Source organism: Physeter macrocephalus, unplaced genomic scaffold (genome assembly GCF_002837175.3).
Source record: "Physeter macrocephalus isolate SW-GA unplaced genomic scaffold, ASM283717v5 random_21, whole genome shotgun sequence".
NCBI lineage: Eukaryota > Metazoa > Chordata > Mammalia > Artiodactyla > Physeteridae > Physeter > Physeter macrocephalus.
The window spans coordinates 147,345-162,604 of record NW_021145309.1 but is presented as its reverse complement, the minus strand read 5'-3'; the positions used below and the strand labels follow the sequence as shown (position 1 = coordinate 162,604).

General features: G+C 55.3%; 2 protein-coding genes across 6 annotated transcripts in view; one reads left to right on the top strand and one right to left on the bottom strand.

Annotated features, from left to right (window-relative positions):
* Positions 1-6,288, top strand: part of MARK4 (microtubule affinity regulating kinase 4) — a 34,989-nt gene extending 28,701 nt beyond the window's left edge. The window contains exons 17-18 of one of the 4 annotated variants that reach the window (XR_003678095.2): positions 294-338; positions 1,767-1,860. Coding sequence is in view for 2 of the 4 variants with exons in the window: in XM_024132666.3 (XP_023988434.1) it covers positions 294-338; positions 1,767-2,103 (382 nt within the window). In the remaining 2 variants the exon portion in view is untranslated. Of the gene's footprint in view, positions 1-293; positions 339-1,766 lie in introns of those variants that run through there. The other 3 variants (XM_024132666.3, XM_024132667.3, XR_008616493.1) reach the window with 3 other exon arrangements.
* On the bottom strand, positions 6,132-14,883 carry CKM (creatine kinase, M-type). 2 transcript variants are annotated; one of them, XM_028483370.2, is made up of 9 exons: positions 14,727-14,883; positions 12,460-12,670; positions 11,410-11,564; positions 10,889-11,021; positions 9,314-9,346; positions 8,868-9,039; positions 7,793-7,916; positions 7,187-7,376; positions 6,132-6,670 (listed from the first exon to the last, which is right to left on the bottom strand). In XM_028483370.2, the coding sequence occupies exons 2-9, from the start codon at positions 12,650-12,652 to the stop codon at positions 6,492-6,494; spliced, it is 1,179 nt and encodes a 392-aa protein (XP_028339171.1). In that variant the 5' UTR covers positions 12,653-12,670; positions 14,727-14,883; the 3' UTR covers positions 6,132-6,491.
* Positions 14,884-15,260: the final 377 nt, after the last annotated feature.

Below are 15,260 nucleotides of genomic sequence, written 5' to 3'. Positions count from 1 at the left end.
GTCCCCGTCCTATATGTAGGTATGTGTCTCTGCCCACCCACCCACCCCTCTCTTTTGTCTTCCAAATCCTTCAGTATCTTTCCTCCAACCTGCACTAACCATTTCAGACGGGGCTCCCCTTCTGGGCATGGAGAGGGAGATCAATCCTGACTCCCAGCCCTCCCCAGCCCAGCTCCATACAGCAGGGAGGGACCAGGGCTGAGGCAGGGGCTGCCCAGAGTCCTGGAACCAATGAGTTGAGGGAGAGACCCCTATGTCCAGATTAGACACTCTTCCCTCCTCCCCTCCCCTAGGGTCACAGACGAACCTGAGAGAATCGGGGGACCTGAGGTCACAAGGTGAGTGCATGTGCCTCCCCTGAGTGCCACACCAGCCCCTCCCCTTTTGCCTGTTTCAGACCCCACTTGTGTAAGTACCTCTCCTCACCCCCCACCAGACCCTTAGATGGGGCCCAAGCCTCATCCTCATCCTCCAAGGCCAACTTCCTGAAATGTCCCTGTGAACCCTCCCTTCTCTGCTTGCTCCTCTTACCCACCCCCGCCCCCTTGATTTCCTCTCATTTCCACCTCCATCCCTGAGCATTATCCCTTGACCATCTTTAACTTCAGCCTCTCCCATCTCTAACCCACTCCTCCCCCTGTTGACACCACACCTCCTTTCTCCTTTCATCCAATGAGGCACAAGGGTTGCCAACAGCTCTGGGCCATTGTAGAAACCCTAGTGGAAATAAAGAGCTTCCCCAGCAGTTCCAACAGTCCCAGGACCGAATCTCATTGGCTGGAAATGGGTCACATGTCCATCCCTAAACTAATGCCTGGGACCAGAAGGGTGGAGTATTCTGATTGGTCAGACTTAGTGGTATGCTCATCTTTGAACCAATCACAGTGACCACGGGGGTTGCATGCTCTCATTGACCGGAAGTGAGTCATGTGTTCACCCTTGTGTTCATGCCCCACCTAAACCAGAAAGACTAGACCTGCAGTGCTTCTCAAGGGGAACACTTGGTATTTTAGGCGAGACATTTCTTTGTTAGGCAGGGCCTTCTCACACATTGCAGAATATGTATCATTCCTGAACCTCCTGCCCAACCTAATAAATGCCGGCATTGCTCCCATCCCAAGACATTTTAACAATCAAAAAGCCCCCAGAAGTTTCCTTATATCCCTTGGGGGACAGTACTGCTCCCAGGTGAGAACCCCTAGTCCAGAGTAAGGTAGGTTGGTCCTTCAAGGGAAAATGATTATTACCAGAAGAAGGATATATCAGTTAGGAGACAAGCTGAGCTGCTATAGCAAAGAGACCCCAAAATACAAACAGGAATAAACTTGTCTCACACACAAACCCTGTGTCCAGGCCAGGCTGGCAGGGCCACTCCATTCCATGAGGTCATTCACTGTGTTCCCAGGGCTCTGACATCCCCATCCCTAGAGCCCTGTCATCTTCACGATCCAGGCTAGCTCATGCTGCAGCCTCACAGGAGGTGGGACAGGAGAGTCCAGGGCATGCAGTTTCCTTTGAAAAGGGTGACGAGGAGTTGTACCCATCACTTCCACGCACATCCGGGAATTTGGAGACAAGACCACACCTGGCTGCAGGGGAGACTGGGAAATGTAGTCTCCAGCTGATAGCTATATGTACAGCTGATACTCTGTCACTGGGGTAAAAGAGGTTTCGAGGAGATACCTAGGAGTCTGTCCCAAAGTGGGAACAGTGGGTTACCTTCCTCTTCTCCCCCATCTTTAACCCCTAATATCTTCCCACCTCAGTTGCCATCTACCTTGGGATCAAACGGAAACCGCCCCCCGGCTGCTCCGATTCCCCTGGAGTGTGAAGCTGACCAGCTCGCGCCCGCCCGAGGCCCTGATGGCAGCTCTGCGCCAGGCCACGGCAGCTGCCCGCTGCCGCTGCCGCCAGCCACAGCCGTTCCTGCTGGCCTGCCTGCACGGGGGTGCGGGCGGGCCCGAGCCCCTGTCCCACTTTGAAGTGGAGGTCTGCCAGCTGCCCCGGCCAGGGCTACGAGGAGTTCTCTTCCGCCGCGTGGCGGGCACTGCCCTGGCCTTCCGCACCCTCGTCACCCGCATCTCCAATGACCTCGAGCTCTGAGCCGTCACGGCCCTGGGTCCCCTCCTCTTTTCCTCTCCCACTTCGCTTCGGCAGGAGAGAAAGGGGATCAAGGAGGGGATTCTTCCTTTGTCATCACTTCAGTTTCCCTGAAATGGATCTGGGGGCAGAGATTGTCCCCTCTGCTGTTCTCTGGGGCCGCTGGGCAGGAGAGAAGAGCAAAGGGGCTTAGCAGGGGAAGCTGGCACCTTCCTGGAACCTCCAGCTCGTCCTGTCCCCCCTCACCCTGCCGCAGGGTACCTGAGGAAACTTTGGGGGCAGGGTGGGGGCAGAAAGGGAAACAGGAAACTTCCATTCCCCCCAACAGCTCAAGAATTAGGCCTTGGGCAGGGGCAAGAAGAATTGCTGAGCCTAAAGACTGGATGGAGAACTGGGGTGGGTGGGGTTGGGAGTCGGGGTCAGAGAGGCAGATTCCTTCCCCTCCCCATCCCCTCCTGCTCGAACCCCCCTTTCCTGCCCCAGGCTGGCGCGGGGCACTTTGTACAAATCCTTGTAAATACCCCCACACCCTCCCCTCTGCAGAGGTCTCCTGAGGAGCTGCCGCTCTCACCTCCGGTTTTTAAGTTATTACAGCCCCACCCTCCTCCTGTCAGCCCCTCACCTGCAGCCTGTTGCCCAATAAACTTAGGAAGTCCCCCCTCCCCCATGCTGACCCTGGGGTCTTCCTTCCCTGCCCTCACCTGCAAGTGAGATGAAGAGGAGGTGTGTGACTGGGCCAGTGGTTTCTCCTTTCTGAGCCTCGGTTTTCTCATCTGCAGAATGGGAGTAGTGGGGGTGTGAGGGTCAAGGATGATTGTGGAAGAGGGCAGGACAGGACTCGGCCTCATCCACGAGGCCCCAGTTCCTATATCGGACCCCCGTTCATCCATTCACATACCCACCCACATGTTATACTGGACTCTAAGCCACTTCTTACTCCAGCAGTACATTTATTCAATAAACAGTCATTGACCGGTGCCTACTCCATGCCAGGCCCAGTGTGGACACGAGACACAGGGAGCCCCTGTCTGTCGCGGCGGGGGGGGCGGTTCTGATAGACACTAGAGAAACCATTGCTTTGGGGGCCACAGAAGAGAAAGTGAGGGGGTTTGGGGAAGGCACTCCAGAGGAACTGGTGCCGGAGTTGGGCTTTGAAGGATGAGTAGGAGTTGATCAGGTATTGGGTATGCCCTGGGCACAAGCCTGGAAGTGGAGGTGCATGGTATAGCTCAGAGAACTGTGGGTAATTTCAGGGTGGCTGCTGTGTTGGGGGTGGGTGGAGAATTAGCAAGAGAAATGCTGTATTAGGACTCATAATCCATCTGCACTTAAGCAGAAAGGTATGTGCTCATTTCATAGGCCAGGGGTGCCTGACTTCAGGTACATCTGGATCTAGGCAGCAGGCAAGCTCACCTCTGCTTTTTTTCAGTGTGAGTTTCATTCTAGTAGTTTCATCCAGTAGGCACTCCCTGATGGCAGTGATGACCCCAGCAGTTCCAAGCTTTCATCCTTCCAGCTTAGTTGCTGCAGCAGAAAGTCTGCTGATCTTAAGTCATGTGATCGTCCCTGGACCAGTTGCTGTGACTCTGGAGTGGCCTGTGCCTAGAACTGGACTTAGAAGGGGCTCCCCAAAGGAAAGTCAAGGTGACAGGAGCAGGAGAAGGGAAGTGGAAGCATGATGGACTGAAGCAGTAGAGGGCTGTCCAGTGCAGAAGGGCGGGGCTGCTTCACCCGGGGCCTTGTGGGCCAAAGTGAGCAGGCCGGGCCTTCATCCGAGGACCCTGGGGAGCCGTGGAGGGTTGCATGCGGGGAGGAGGCTTAGTCAAACTGCCTCAATTGGCCCATTTAGAGCACAGTAGGGTCAACTGTTGTATTCTTCATGGAGCTGACAGGGAAGTCAAATGAGAAATGAAGGGTGGTAAAGATTATAAAGAGTGGCCAGTGTTGAAAAATTCAGGGTCTGGGGCAGAACCAAAGTCCCGTCGTGAGTGAGGCCAGAATAGGACTCTGCTGAAAGGGAAGTGTTTACAGTTGAGAGGGTAGAAAAATGAGGTGTGTGTAGGGGGAACCAACCCTGTCGCGAAACCTCAATCCCGGAGGGCTTCCTTTGTGCCCAGCCCTGTGCTGGGGACACAGTGGTGACCAAAACAGCCCCAGCCCTGCCCTCACGGAGCTCACAGTCCGGTGGAGGAGACAGCCGTGTCCTCGGTGATCCAGAGTGGGCAGGGCTGGTATGGGGGAGTCCAGAGCCCGCAGGAGTGCAAAGGGGGAAACTGCCCTAGCCAGGGAGGGCTTCCTGGGAGGAACAGCTTGGCTGCGATGGAGAGAACGATGAGCAGCTAACCAGACATGGCGGGGGGCGGGGGGGCGGTGGGTCACGTGTTCTAGGCAGAGGGAACAGCACGTACGATGGCTGGGAAGCAAGCGAGCATACAGGTCCTTCCGCAAATGACACGTGACTTGAGTGAGTATAGAGTCACTGTGAGAGATGAGGCTGGACATGCTGGCAGGGCCTTGAAGGTTGTGGAGAGGTGCCTGGGCTTTGTGCCAAGGGTACTGGGGAGCCATGGCAAGGTTGTGAGTCAGGGAGAGGCAGGGGCAGGTTTGTGCTGTGAAGGGAGGGAAGGAATCAGGTCAGAAGAGTAGTGAGGAGGTCAGGACCGGACAGAAGGTGAGGAGAGAAGGGGTGGACTTCAGCCTTATGAGGCAAAATGGGCGGGACAGGCATGGCAGCTGTCAAGTGCCTGGACTCTGGATTTGGCTGGCTCAGACCTTACTGCCTGGAGCGTGTGTGGTCTGTGTGGCCTCAGGGGTGGAGCTGGGGTTAGTGATGGGATCTTCATTTGGGGATAGTATTGTAAAGGGCATCCCCATGTGTAACAGGCCCTGCGTGCCTTGACCTTTGGGGTCTCTTCTGACCTTTCTGTTTTGGTCATCTCTCTGGGAACTCTGACATCCCCGGGCCTCAGCTTCCCTTCTGGAAAATGGAGAGATTTCTTGATCTCTAAGGGCCTTTTACCTATGTGACAAGGTTTGAAAAAGTGCCTCCTCCAGGTCCCTGGGGGCTCTGTCTTCTTAACTCTGCCTCACCTTTTCTTCTGAGGCCTTTGTCGCTTTAGGGGCCCACGTGCTATGTCCTAGCAAATGGAGGCCTCAGCCTATTGGGTCAAGTAGAAGTGATTGACGTGGCCAACACCCAATACATGTTCAGATGTTTCTTGACTTCTATTACCTGCTTCTTCCACACGCGACCCCTAGGCCCCTTCCTGCTCTTTTCTGGGACCAAGCTCTCCAAAAGTCCTATCCTTAAAGACTTCACAGGTATGCTCTGACCCAAGCCCCAGTCTGGAGGAGGAAACAGCTTGGGCAGACATTCAGGTGGGAATTGCAGGGTGTACGGAACAAAAGAGTATATAGAGGAATCATGGGGAAAGAACTAGAAGGATGAGCCTTCAGCAAATGGTATGAATTTGGCCTTGAAGAATCGCACTTAATACGAGAGCGTTCTAGGCGATGTGGGGAGCCATGGCAGGTTCTCTAGCAGAGTAAGGAAAGTTGGAAAGACTGATAGCAGCTGTAGAGGGCTGAAGTCAGATCGCACAGGAGGACGCCAGTGAAAAGCATAATAAAGTAGACAGTGATGAGATGCATGGGAGGTCTCAAACCGGAGGCCAGGGGGCCAAATTTAAGTCTCAGACGTTTTCTTTGGCTTCCGTTTCTCCCTCGCGAGGACCCTGTGTTTGAGATCCGAGCGTGAGTGATTGGGAGCCGAGGTTGGGAAGGGCCCAAGCTCTGCGGTGTGACACTGGAGCGCACCTCTCCGGGTCTCAGATTCCCCATAGAGCTTTGTAATGTTTGAATTAAACTCTGTACCCTAACTTTGCCTCATTTTAGAGATGGGATAAAGCATGTCTAGCCCTAGGACATGCCTAGAGACGGCAAACCGCTTCGAGGTCACACAGTAGCCAATTACAAAAGTCTTTCCTTCTCCTCTTCCTCCTCCCACCCCCCATAACTATCGCACACAACGCTAAGGCCACCATTGCTTTTATTTGTTGCTTTGAGCGGAGAAAAAGCATGAGCCGCAGGTGAGCTAGGGTGCTCTCCATTAGCCAGAGCGCCTGATGGTGGGCGGAGCTCAGGCAAAAGGAGAGGAGAGCATAAGGGAGGTTAAGTCATTGGCCAGAACCCAGAGAATGGAGCCCATTGGTTGGAACTCTGGTTGGAACTGGAACTCGAAGGAGGGTGGATAGAGACCCGAGTAGACTAAACCTTTATAGGCGGGACTCCGGGAGAAAGGGGCGGGGCAGAGGATGGAGGGCGGGCCTCCTGTGGGCTGGGTCCTCCCTTTGGCTGGGGCTCCAGCAGTCGGCGGCGGGCGGGCAGTGCGCCTACTTCTGGGCGGGGATCATGTCGTCGATGGACTGGCCCTTTTCCAGCTTCTTCTCCATCTCCACCATGAGCTTCACACCATCCACCACCAGCTGCACCTGTTCTACCTCCGACGAGCCCAGCCTATCGGCGTTGGACACGTCGAACACTGAGCCCACGGCGGCCGTGTCCACGCCACCTGCGGGAATAGGAGGCCGGGGCTAAGGAGCGAGCAGAGATGCAGGAGCGGGGCCCGGGACGCAACCCCCGTGCCAATGGCGACTGCCGCATGTACTGAGTGAGTGCCTACTGTGTAAAGGTTAAGTGCACGCAGTTTCCTAAGCGTCTGTCTATTCACGGGCCCACATCTCCGGCTTTAGGTACCTCACCCCTCGACCATCCAGCACGGTGGGTAACAGAGTTGAGCTCTGGAGCTGCCTGGGGTCGAATCCTGACCATCCTTCCCTTTACAGATGGGAAAGTGAGGTCCCTAGGCGGCCAGGGACGTACACAGTGTATATTGATTATATAACCATGATGGTATATTGACTCATCTGAGATAAGGCGTGCTGATGCCTATTTGCAGAGGAAGGAACTGAAGCTCACAGAAGGGCAGCCCTTGCCGACCCCCAGAACTCTTGGGGATGCCCCACCTCCCCTGCAGCCGCCGCAAAGGGCCAGCCCCAGAAGCCGCAGGAGGGGATGTGGGCCGCACCTGTGCCCCGCTTCTGCAGGCGCAGACGAGTGAGGATTTCCTCGAATTTGGGATGCTTGCTCAGGTGCGCTAGTTTCACATGCACGCCTCCACGCAGCCCGGTGCCCAGGTTAGATGGGCAGGTGAGCACGTAGCCCAGGTGCTCGTTCCACATGAAGGGGTGGCCGGCTTTCTTGAAGATCTCCTCAATCTGAGGTAGGGGGAGAGGACCCTGGATCAGAGCCGGCGGGCGCCCCCAAATACACCCACAGCCCGGACAGGGTTCGGAGGGACAGGGTGTGAGAATGTCAGTAGGGGTAGGATTCCGAGGGGGCGGGTCTGGAAGACCTGGAGGCACGAGATTCTGAGGGGAGGGGCCCGACCGCACAGGTGGTGGCAGGATTCTGAGGGGGCTGGGCTTGAGGACGCCGGGAAGGCGCGTTCTTAGGGGCGGTGCTTGAACATAGGGGTGGGGCCGGTTTCTCAAAGGGCGGGGCCTTGGAAAGCGAGTGGGGCGGGTGCTGAGGGGCGCGGCTTGGGTATAGGGAGGAGCCGGGTTCCGAGGGGAGGGGCCTTGGAAAGCAGCTGGGGTGGTCACATGGAGTCACGCGAGAGGCAGGCACCCACCTTCTGCAACCCCAAGCAGAAGCGGCGGAAAACCTGCTTCATGTTGCCCCCCTTCTCCATGGAGATGACTCGGAGGTGGTCCTCCTCGTTCACCCACACCAGGAAGCTCTTGTTGTCATTGTGCCTAGGTCGGGCGCAGCAAAAGGCTGAGGAATCAGCTCCGCGGGAACCCCATTCCCCTGCGTCTTGCAAACACATACCCACCGCTAGGGGGCAGCGGGCCTGAAGGGCAAGAGGTGGGAGCACCTCAAAGTCTCAGAAGCTAACACCTGTAGACTCTAACGTCACTGGACCTGTGGAATCTCGAATCCTGGGATCAGTGACTTTTAGGGTCTTAATTCTTTGGACAACATTATAGACTCTTAGAATCTCAGAATCTTTGAAAAACGGAAGCCAGGAATCAGAATTGATAAATCTTCCCATCACATTGTGGCATCTCAGAAAGAGTCTTAGAACTGTAAAACTCTAGGATCTGGAAATGTTTGAAACCACTGAATCACAGAATCGGAAATTAGTGGAATCTAAAACTATTTAAAATCTTGAAATCTTACAACCTACACTCTCCAAATCGTTTGAAACCTAGGTCCTCAAAACCTTTTCAAATCTTTGACTATCAGAATCAGGGATTCAAAGATTCATGGAAAGCCCAGCTAGCAACAACAGCTGGTAATAAAAATCATACTAATGGCCAATATGAGCACTTACTATATACCAGGCACTTTTTCCAATACTTTACATAAATTAACTCAATTAATCCTCACAAGAACCCCAGAAGCTATGAATTATCATGATCTCCATTTTATAGATGGGGAAACTGGGGCAGAGACATGTTAAATCATGTGCCAAAGGTCACACAGCTAGTAAGTGGCAGCGCTGGGATTTGAATCCAGGGAGTCTGGTTCAAGTCTAAGCTTCAAGTTTCCCAAAATGTGACATGCAGACCACAGGGTGGGCAGGGGTGGAGGGCAAGATCATTCTGGATAATTACTGTTATGGTTTTGACTTTGGCGGAAAGTCATGGGAAGGCTGGAGGAGGCAGGGGAGAAGGGCACCATAGGGCAGGGGGGGGCCTCACCAGATGCCACGGGCATCAGGCCAGTCTCGGGCCATGCCTGAAGCCAGCAGCAGCGGGGACACGGGCTTGTCAAATAGGAAGTGGTCATCGATGAGCTGCTGCTGTTCCTTCTCTGTCATGTTCTTCAGAGGATAGTATTTCCCCTTGAACTCTCCCGTCAGGCTGTTGAGGGCTGAGGGGCCGCAGGAAGGAGTGGTCAGCAGCCTGCCCCACCTCAAGTGGGGCGCAGAGGCCCTGGGGACCCCACACTGCTACCCCTAACGGGCCTGGACCTTGGCCCTGTGGAGGTCCTAAAGGCGCCTAAACACTGCGTCTAAACCCAAATTCGTGACCCCTCCCCAAAACGTGCTCCTCCCCTGTCTGCCCTGGGAAAACCCACACCAAGTGCTCAAGACAAAAAACATGGATTCTCCCCTTCCCGCCACCAAGTCTCACATCCAATTCACCTGCGAGTAGTAGTGTGCTGGTGCCTGCTCCTGCTGGCTGGCAGGACAGAGAGTCAAAGTCTCAGGAATCCGGGAGCCATCAGTAAACATTATCATATTATAGTATGTATAGTGTTTATATATATTCATATGTATTCATAATACATAATAAATATGTATTATGTGTATAATAAACATATAATACATATACATACTTTTATATATTTTATACATTATTTGTATAATATACCACATAATATATTCTATATCATATACTATATACTATATTATGTTGTTAAAAATAAATTATAAAAACTTACAATTAAATAAATTATATTTAAAACATAGGGAATAAATACTGAGAACTATCACTTTCTAATTATTTTACTACACTTACTATTTTCTATGTTCTTGAAGTTATTCTCATCTATTGTATCCGTATGGTGGAAATGCTACGTAACAATGTGCTACTGCACGTTTCCTCCCCTTGCCCAGCTCTGTATGATGTCACGTGATTAGCTTAAAATTGGCCACAGTAGGAGAGTTTACACCAGAGAAATTGGTAGTTGCTGGCTGCAAATCAGGGCTTGTATTTTTGTTTGTTTGGATTTTTTTGTTTCTTGGGTTTTTTTGAGAGCCAACTGTTAAACATTTAGCAGAACAACACTGCCTGCCAGCCCTAATAGTTCTACCTCCCAAACATACCCACTCTTTCTCCCCATTCCATTGCTACCCCTCACCCCCAACCCGGACAGCTGCAGTTGCCCCCTCTGAGCCTCTCTCCTACCTTTGCCCACAGTCTGCTCCCTGCACAGCGGCCAGAGGGGTCCATATTAGTCTGAACCTGTCCCTCCTCTGCTCGCCACCCTCCCATGCTTTCCTTCTCCCACAGGGTCAAAGCCGTAGTCCTCCCAGCAGCCCACAAGGCTCTGCACGACCTGGCCACCCACAGCCCTCTGACCTCATCTCCTCCCCTCCCGCCATCAGCCACTCAGCTCCAGGCACACTGGTCTCCTTGCTGTTCCTCCAACACACCTTCCCATCCCAGGGCCTTCGCACTTGCTGTTCCACCTGCCTGGAATTCTTCCCAAGGTCGGCCCCTTCTTGTCAGTCAGGTCTCAGCTCCTTTCTAACGTAGCTCCCGCAGGTCGTCCTGTGCTACAACCCTTGTTTCTTGGCTTCATGGCATTTTGGAATTATCTTGTTCTTTTGTTGGATTCTGTGTTTCCTCTTATCTCCCCACCAGGCTGACAGCTCTGTGAGAGCAGTGACCTTGTCCATCTTATTCATCACGGGAGCCCCAGCTCCCCACACAGAGCCAGAACAACCGTAAATGTTTGCTTAATGGATGGGTGGATGGATGAGTAGATGGACGAAGGTCAGGACCCTGGCGCAATTGGGTGTCAAGTCTTGACAGCACCCCCAGGCTTCCACCGGGGGTAATGCAGCCAGCTGTCACTCATCAAGGACTCATGACTTACCAAGTTCTTTCAGTGTTTTGGAAAATGGGGGCCCAGGGGAGTCCAGAGACCTGCCCACGGAGGAGCAGAGCCACAGCTGGGGGACCCCGGCAGTGTGCGGGGTGGGAGCTCTCACCTTCCACGGCGAGTTTCTCCACAGCCCGGCGCTCACCGCGGGAGCAGTGCGGGGGCAGCGAGAAGCCCTTGATGCTGCGGCCCGTGCGGACGCGGCTGCTGATCACGTAGTTGGGGTCCAGGTCATCTCCACCCTGGAGGATGGGTGGGGGGGGTCAGGGCGGGGCGGGCCATCCTGTGAGCCCTGCCCCCCTCCCCAGCGAGGTCAAGTCTCCCGCCAGGCCCTCCCAGCCCTCTCAGGCTCTCTGCTGCTTCCTTTGGCTTCTCCCTCCCCACTGGCCTCCCTCACCACCACCCCCCTTCCCTCTCTCTCCCCACCCCCACTGCCCCCAGCCCCATCTCCTTGCCTGACTTCGTGTCTCTCTGTCCCTCTCTCTCCCCATCGCCCTCTGTGCTTCTCTCCATCTCTGTCCGTCTCCCTGTCTCCCTGGGTGTCTCCCCCACCTCCTCCCTTCTCCTCCTCTTCTCCTCAGCCCTCTACCCTCTCTCCCCCACCCCTCCCCTCCCCTGGGGGCAGCCGACCTTGAGGTTCTCGTGGTTGAGGTCGGTCTTGTGCTTGTCGGTGGGTTTGTAGCCCCCGTGCCGGTCCTGGATGATGGGGTCAAAGAGGTCCTTGAAAACCACGTAGGACTCCTCGTCGCCAGCCACACAGCCCACGGTCATGATGAAGGGGTGACCTGGGGGGGTCGGGGGGTAGGTCAGAGGCCCTCGTCCCCAGCAACGAAGGCCTGGGCTCCTGGGTCCGGTGTAGACTGTGCGTGTACGTGTGTGCGCGTGCACGGGAGTTCACTCGACACCTCTGGGTCAGAACTGAGAAGGCTGAGGCTTGGTAGGAATGGGGAGGGAAGGCTGGGAAAGGTCAAGGTGGCATCTGGGGCGGGTGGGAGGAAGGCTGCGGGCAGGACAGAGGAGAAAGAGTCTGGGGGGCCAGTTACTAAAAATATTGCCATGTCAGAGTCCCCAAATCATGGAATCTTCCCCTAAAAAATTTCAGAACCTTAGACTATCAGCCCCCACAGATAGTAAGAGACTTGAAAGACCCTCTTATTTCCCAAGTGGGGAAACAGAGGCCTGGAGAGAAAGGGCCTCTCCCCTCAATCACACCATGAGCTGTGGGCTAAGGCTAGAAGCTGGGCTCCTGCCCAGTTCCACTCACCCTGGCGGGGTGTCCTTGGAGAAGGAAGCGCAGCACTCACGATACCCCCTGTCAGAGTCTGAGCGCTCACTTTGTGCCCGGCGCCGCTCCATGTGTACTGATGCCTGTGTTTTCCCAACATGGGTGCCCATTTTGCAGGTGAGGAAACTGAGGCCTGGGAGATGCATTAGCTTCCTCAGGGGGGTCTCACATTATACTCCTGCACGTTTAGCGAGTGGTTTACCACATGCCGGACCCTGTCCCAAGCACTTCACCCATCTCAACTCATCTGTTTCTCACAACAGCCCCATGGGTATGGTGCCCATTTTACAGACGGGAAAACTGAGACCCAGGGAGGTGGGCTCGAGGCCTGGCAGGCAGCCTCCAGAGCCCCCCCAGCCTTCTGGTCCCTGTGCTGCTCCACCAAGGAGGCTTACCTGGGTTGTCCACACCTGTCTGGATGACATCGTCCAGAGTGAAACCAGACGGCGTCTCCTTGTCCCGCAGCTTCTTGTAGAGCTCGGGGGTCAGTGCCTTGGCCATGTGGTTGTTGTGCTGGCTGAGGTCTGGGTATTCCTCCTCAGACTTGAAGTTCAGCTTGTACTTGTTGTGGGTGTTACCGAACGGCATGGTGGCGGCGTGGGGGACCTGGTGGGCAGGGACGGAGGGGAAGATTAGCTCACATCCAGTAGAGACCAGCCAAAGAACAGAGCCAGGCTCTGGGGTCAGGCAGGCCTAAGGGTCAGTCCGGACTCCTGTGCTGTGTGACTTGGAGCCAGAGGGATCCCCTCTCTGAGTCCCTGAATCTCGACAGGATGTATCAAGAGTTTTGTGTTAGGATCTTAGCTCCACCGCATCCTGGCAGGTGACCCTAGACTAGTAACCTTGCTAGAGACTCAGTTTCTCCAGCTGGAAAATGGAGGGGGAAACCCCTCGCGCCAGAGTAGTAATCATGGCATGGGTAAGAGTGTAGGTTCTAGAATCAGACAGCCTGGCTTTGAATGCCAGCTCTGCCACTTACAACAAGCTGTGTGACCTTGGGTGAGTTGCTTAACCTCTCTGTGCCTGAAGGTACTCACCTGTAAAATGCGGGTATAATAGCATTCACCTCATGGAGGTGTTGGAAGGATGAAGTGAGTTAATTATGTAAAGCACTTGGAATGGTGCCTGGAACACAATAATCTTTTTTTTGCTCAGCTATTATTATTGTTGTTGTTGTTATTTTAAACTGTGGGGAGCTGGTGAGAAGATGGAGGGTGTTGCTGGCAATGAGTGTGTGAGCAGAAAAGGGACATTCTCTCCATCAAAGTTCTTGGGTGCTCAGTCGAGGGATGAGGGGCAGGATGGGAGTGATGGCTGGGTGCCTGCCCCCACCTCTGTTTGCTGACACCTCTCCTGCAGGGCACAGTAGAAGAACCCCTCAGCCTCTGAGTTTGACAGAACTGGGTTCAAATCCCATCTATGCCATTTCCGGGCTGTGTGACCCCAGGCCACTTACTCAGCCTCTCTGAGCCTCTGTGAACTGAACGTTCCCCATGGGGTTGCCAGGAGGATTCTTTGAGCTCAAGCATGTGGCCGGTTGAGCACAGGCCCCAGCGTGGAGTTGGGGCCTGATACCTAGAGGGGTGGCTGCTATTATTGTTATTATTACTTTTATCCACAAGACCCGGAAGGAGGAGGGACCCCTTAGTGGTGGTGGTAGGGATGGGATACTCATTCCCAGCTCCAGGAATGGGAAGCGGGTAGGATGGTGGGAAGGAGATGGGGACCAGGGTGAGAGGAAGGCCGAGGCATCAGGCCAAGGGGGATGGAAACCCACGAAAGCCTTTGGAGTTGATGTCCAGGGTTGGGGACTTATTTTTAGAGTCTGGCAAACTCCTCCTTCCCCGCCGCCACCCCCACATTCCAGAGGCTCGACTTGCACCAAGTCAGCAGGCCAGAGACAGGTGGGCCAGGGTGGCTGGGAGGATATGCATTCAGGCCGTGGGGCTCAAGGGCTTAACACCCAGAAAGCCCCCTTCAGAGCATGTCCCCACCCCCATCCCTGCTAGGGACAGGCCCGGAGAAGGCACGGAAGCAAGGTTGGTGAGCCCAAGAGACACCAGCAGTCATAGCCCCAGAGCACCCCCCCCCCACGTCACCATGGACCCCCAGATCACGCCGTAAACGGACCCACACTCGCACACCTCCAAGCTCAGGGACACACCCGGGATACAGGTACTCATGCAGGACGCCACGGAAAGTTAGACACAAGGTCACACTGTGTGGAACGCCATAAGGACCCACAAGGTCACCAACGCAAAGACCCCGCAGTCCCTGCCCTCGCAGAGACCCTGACAGGTGACACACAGACACCTCCCACAGTTTATGGCACCCAGTTCTGGTGACAAACCATCATGAACAAGGCCTGGCCCGAAGCCCCTTGCAGGGGGTGACAGCTGGCAGCTGTCAAGACTCCTTCCCATTCTGGGAACCCTCCCCAGGACCCTGTGCCGCAGAGGTCGCGAGTCACAGCCGGGAGTCGGGGGCTCACAGGTGGAGGGGACTCTCTGACACAAGGTCCGCCTTGCCACACACTGACCCACCTGGGTGCAGGAGGACGCGGGGGAGGACACGTAAGACCCCTTCCAGAGCCAGCTTGGCCTCTGATTCCAGAGGAGGACCCCACTCTGGACCCCACCCCAAATCCCACCCCAGGCAGTACCTGGCTGTGCTGTGCTGGAAGGGGCTGTCTGTATCCCGGAGGCAACACTGACCCGAAGGAAAGGCCCGCAGCCTTGGCCTTATATAGGGGGGAGCCCGGGCAGTGCTATTGGCTGGGAGGGGCTGCCCCCCGGGAGGGTCTGGAAGGCAGCTGAGCCTCTCACCTCACCACCCAGGCATCGTGCCCACCCGGAACCCAGGCATGCCTCGCGCCCATCCCCATGGCCTTGTATGGGCCGCCCCAGGGTCTGGGCCCAGACCCTCCCTCCCCCGTCACCACCAAGCTGGTCCCCCAACCAAGTGCTGAGTCGGACTGGCGGGGACAGCTGGCCCCCCGCCGGGGCCACGGGATAGTGTCAGGGAATGTCCCAGGCGTGTAGAAGCCACCTTCCCCTGGCCCTCCGCTAGGCCACCAGCCTCTCCTCAGCCCCCAGTGGCCTTGACCCCAGCAAACAGCAGGTCCTGAGCCCTAGCCCTGGGGTAACCTTGCAATGGCCCCTGAAGGTCAGGTATCTGGTTTTCCAGCAGAGGAAAC